At 50.5% G+C, this 5,126-nt stretch overlaps 1 protein-coding gene across 1 annotated transcript in view; it reads left to right on the top strand.

The window, feature by feature from the left end:
- GSX2 (GS homeobox 2) overlaps positions 1-5,126 on the top strand; it is a 10,156-nt gene that overhangs the window by 3,712 nt on the left and 1,318 nt on the right. The window contains exons 3-4 of the mRNA XM_007456103.1: positions 345-485; positions 4,822-4,915. Of these exons, the coding sequence (XP_007456165.1) occupies positions 345-485; positions 4,822-4,915 (235 nt within the window). The remainder of the gene's footprint in view (positions 1-344; positions 486-4,821; positions 4,916-5,126) is intronic.

Below are 5,126 nucleotides of genomic sequence, written 5' to 3'. Positions count from 1 at the left end.
CCCCCCCCCTCTCTCTCACACACACACACACTCCTGAGGCCCATCGTCATCTCTCATTCTGGTGCTGGCCAGGGCAGGCAGGGGAGAGTAGAGGCTGCACGGTGCGTACTGAATAGGGAGCTGCCGCCGCTTTGTGCAGTAACCTGGGCCCGATCCTGCGCAGTGGTCACAGGCATCTGACTGCCTCCTGGCCCGGGCCTGGGAGGCTCAGGCTCTGGATTGCCCTCTCTCTTTCACACACAAGCAGACCTTTGGGCCCCCTCGCCCTGCCCACCGCGAAGGAGAAGGGGCGCTGACCCACTGCCTTTTCCAAAGATTCCATCTCCCTCCTTCCCAATAAACAGGCGTCTCCGAGCACCGGTACAGAGGTGGGAGGAAGGGAGTTTCGTAGCGCAAAGAACTGGCGGCTAAGGAAGAATTCCTTCACAGGAAATAACAAGAAGGCCAAAGAGCCCCGGCCGCACCTCTTTGCGCTCCTGCCCAAAGTGAAGCCTCATCTGAGAGGCGGACAGGCAACCCCGTCCCCTACCCATCCACTCCCAGCCCGGCCACTCTGTCCTCCCGCACTCGGGCCTGGCCCTCCCCAAGTCCCTGCCCAGTAGGGCATCTGCACTTCTCCTCACTACCCGCACCCAGGCCCTGCGCCCAGAGTGCTGAGCCACCCGCTTGCCACACCGATGCTGCACTCGCCCAGCTCCATGGCCCGGCAACGGAGACGCGGGGCCAGCCCTCTGTGCCTGGTTTGGGGTTGGCTGCTCGGTACCTCTCCCTCCTGTCTTCAGGGAAATTCCTTAGGGAAGAGAGAAGAAACAGTGGATCCTGCACCAGAGGCAAAAAGATTCAGGCAAAGACGCTGGACATTCTCCAAAGAAACGTTCTCCAGTGAATCTTCTTGTCACTTTCAGAGTGAACCATGAAGTCTCCTTGTCTCCTATTTTACACGTCCCCAACACCCGCCCCCCCCCAAAAAAAAATTCAGTTGATGTTTTTGAAGATTGAGAATAAGGTTTTGGGGATCTGTCTGATTTTAAAGGCCTACAGTTTCATCTTAGGTTAAGAACACCTAAGCCAACACTCAGATGTACAAATATTCTGTTAAACAATCTTGATATCAAACACTCTAAGAGAAGTGTCCCCTGATTTATTAAAAGAGGAGTGTTTAAGATGTGTGGAGTCACCCCTGACTATTTCTATCTGGTTTTTCAATATGCCCCACTTGAAACACAGAACTCTGTTCCTCCAAAACATGGCCTCTTAGGGGCCTATAACCACACGATGGAAAGAGAGAAAGAGAATAAAAATGAGAATTAAAAATCAGGAACTTGGGCTTCCCTGGTGGCGCAGTGGTTGAGAGTCCACCTGCCGATGCAGGGAACACGGGTTCATGACCCGGTCCGGGAAGATCCCACATGCCGCGGAGCAGCTGGGCCCGTGAGCCATGGCCGCTGAGCCTGCGCGTCCGGAGCCTGCGCTCCGCAACAGGAGAGACCACAACAGTGAGAGGCCCGCGTACCGCAAAAAAAAAAAAAAAATCAGGACCTTGCTCCATTAGGAGAAAAGAAGTGAGCAGCAGGAACCATTAGCATGGATGAATCCACCTCTTTAAACAGGAAAAGAGCTGGGGGCTGGGGAGGATGGACAGCAGGAAGAATCACCTCCTGCCATTGTGCCCTGACCCAGTCCAGAATTCCCAGCAAAGAGGAGGAGCAGAGACCTTTCCCCTTCACCCTCCCACTCAGTGACCAACCCAAGCCCAAGGCCAAGGGTCTAACAATGACAGTGGCACACAGCAAGGCTTCTTTTTTTTTTTTGGTGGTGGTGGTGGTACACGGGCCTCCCACTGCTGTGGCCTCTCCCGTTGCAGAGCACAGGCTCCGGAAGCGCAGGCTCAGCGGCCATGGCTCACGGGCCCAGCCACTCCGCGGCATGTGGGATCTTCCCGGACCGGGGCACGAACCCGTGTCCCTGCATCATCAGGCAGACTCTCAACCACTGCGCCACCAGGGAAGCCCCAGCAAGGCTTACTGATTGCAAACCATGCCCCAGGCAGAAGAGACCCAGCAGCCCATCCCTGGGGTGTTCATGGGCCCAGGTGATTGAGACACTGGTGATGGTAGATCCCACCTCCTCTCCTAATTCTGAAGTGGCCATCATAGTTTACTGCCCCCTCCCAACCCCCCACCATATCCCCCCCAAGGATATCCATAGATATTTTAGGAGAAACAAAAAGTTGGGGCTGTGAAGTCTTTGACTTTCTGGCTTCCTCCTCCCTCCCCTCATCCCCACTCCTCACCACTGCTGCCCAGTCATATCTAATCAGGATTAGAAATGCAGTTTGCTTGGCCCACCCTGACTGTGATCAGAGAATTGCCAGAAGGGTGATTGTTCTAACTCACAGTGGTCACAGAGAGCAAGAGGGTCTGTGTGTGTATATGCATGTACACAAGTGTGTGTGTGTGCGTGTGTATGTGGACTCTTGGTGGTGTTAATGTATGTGGGAAGAAAAGAGTTATTTTCACTAAAATTTTATTTTTTTTTTGCTTCGCACTTCTATCTTTCGTGCAGTTTCCACTCATTTTTCATGGCACTGCTTGGGAGATTTCTTTGAGGGAGGCAGGAAGAGGCTCAGAGTTGGGCTAGGGGAAGGAGCGAAAAGCTGAACCTCAGGGAAGACTGTAGTGAGCTCTGGGTAAGATCTCAGGTCCAGGCTTAAGGGTGTAAGAGAGAGGGAGAATGACACTTCCAATAGAACCTATTTGCTAGAGGAAATTGGGTTTAAAGGAGCAATCACTGCTTTAAAAGGAGCTCCTCCCATCCTCTCCAAACACAGCCTAAAGCTGTCCTAGACATGAATGCAGCTCAGTGCATCAAAGCAATTGTTCCTATTTTCATTATTCACAGGGAATCTTTGAATGTACCTGTTAAGGTGACAGACCTCTTAAAAGGGAACATTTTTTTCCATGCAACTAAATGGTGCATTTACTAGGCTTCTATTAACATAATTTAATATAAATCTATTTTATAAATCTTTAGGCTCACATTACCGAAAACTGAGCATCTCTGAAAAAAAAAATACCTATGTCTCTTCCCTAAATTAGATGGAACAGAATCCAAAAACTTGCTATTCTAAGCCAGCTGGAAATATTAAAAGTAGAGGAATTTTTTGTATTGTCTTTTGTTAATGGTGGAGGTATGAAGAAAAGAGTCAGCTTGTCTCACAGAAGATGAGAAATTCCACAGGAAGGCAGGGCTTCTCACCCAAGGGCCTGGCACTTGGAGTGGTTAACACAGGCTAAAACTGGAACAGGAGCTTAAAGAGATCTCTTAGGAACAGAGATGAATCAGAGCTCAGATGAAAAAACAACAACCAACCCTGACTCATATTTGGAAGCAAGTTTCTTCTGTTTGGGGAGAGAAAAATCCAAAGCCTGTGAGCTCTCACAGTCCCATAAGCTATTCTACATGGAGGTAGATATCCTTGTCTGTTCCCATAGCTGGACTCCTTGTTCTCAAGTGCACCCTCCAAAAGCTTGGGCATCCCATTGTCTCTGAAAAGGTGTTTTGTCTGCCCTTATATTGATGTCACTGCCTGCCCTTCTGCACTAGGCACTGCATTTCTTCAAGCAGAGCCCTATGTTTTCCTGAACCCTTGTCCTACCTTTGTTGAGTCTTCCAAATCCTAAACCCAGGAAGGCCCCAGGGGCTCCTCTGAGTGAATCCTGACAGATCGGAAGTGTGTGCTGTGTGCTTAGGAAAGTAACTAGTTTCAGATTAATGAAGCAGTGACAATTTCAATCTGCTTAAAGGCGGAGGTTGGCACTGCCCAGGCCTGAGCGTGGGGAGCTCGCCAGGCTGGGCTTTATATTGTCCGCTTTTCTGAAGAGCAGACAAAGATGGATAGAGAGACATTGAAAAGCAGGGGGCGTATTTCAAACAGCCCCATAAAGAGGGCTGTCACTTTAAGACAAGAACCATAGTGCTTTGATGACTTTGTATTAGCTGCCCCATTTCAAATAAGGAACTCAAGTCTCTAGTGAGAGGGAGGAAAAAGAAGACTGTGAGAGGGAGAGGGAGAGGGAGGGGGGTGGAGGGGGAGAGAGAGAGAGAGAGAGAGAGAGAGAGAGAGAGAGAGAGAGAGAGAGAGAGAGAGAACAGAGAATGTAGTGATATTTAGCCTGTGTGAGCACTGCAGCGGGACTAATTCTTAGGCAACTATTTGGTTTCTGAAGTTCAGGGAGAAACAACCCACAGCAGGTGCAGAGAAAAAAGGCAGGTGGGAGCTGCTCCTTATGGGAAAGAGCTCCCTGCCCCATGCACAGCAGCCGGCTCCGAGGAGTTTAAAGCCAGCTTGGCCTCAGTTGGCTGGGAAGGGCTGGAGAGGGATGCACAGCTCTATCGGCCCCAGACCGCTGAGGATTATAATGGAAATTTTTGAGAGCTTGAAAGAGAAATAATAGGAAGGAGGGGAACGGCAGGCTTTTGGAGTCCACCTTCACAAAGCCTAATTTAAATTGTTTGGGGTCAAGCAGCAGCAAGCCACCTCCCCCCTTTCCTCCTTAATTAATTAATGACCACGATTAATTATTAGGGTCTTGAATCTCAAGACTTCAAAACACCTTCCCCCCGGGCTGATGAGTTGCTTGAGCCAGGCACGCGGTTCTAACGAGAGAAGAAAGTTGAAAGTTGGCAGTGTAGCCTGTCTCTCTATTATCTGCTTCCCTCTAGGTCTTTGCCTCTGCTTTTTTTCTGTCTCTCCTACTCTTCCTGCCTTGGTGTGTCTCTGTCTCTGTCTCTCTAATCTTTCCCGTCTTTATTCTCCAGGCTGACCTCCCCATCCTCCTCCAATATCCCTTGGCCCTGGCTCAACCCTCCCAACTCCAGGACCCCAGCTGTCCCGGGAGAGGGGAGGATGCCCGTGAAGCCCTCACCCAGGGCACCGGACGGCAGCTCCGAGTCTCACCGCGTCCTCAGTGGTGGGAAGTGAATGGGCAGCAGTGTTCACCGACTGGATCAGGAGTTATTGACAGTTTAGATTTTTTTTTTTCTGCCAAAGAAATCTTTTTTTTTTTTTTTTTTAAGGGCCCGGAGGACCGGGAGCGGGAGGGGGCTTCGGCTTTTCAGGCTGG

The sequence above is a fragment of the Lipotes vexillifer genome, unplaced genomic scaffold (genome assembly GCF_000442215.2).
Source record: "Lipotes vexillifer unplaced genomic scaffold, Lipotes_vexillifer_v1.1 scaffold42, whole genome shotgun sequence".
In the NCBI taxonomy this organism is placed as follows: Eukaryota; Metazoa; Chordata; class Mammalia; order Artiodactyla; family Lipotidae; genus Lipotes; species Lipotes vexillifer.
Note: the sequence above shows the minus strand (reverse complement) of the source record. Positions and strands in the feature narration are given on the sequence as shown.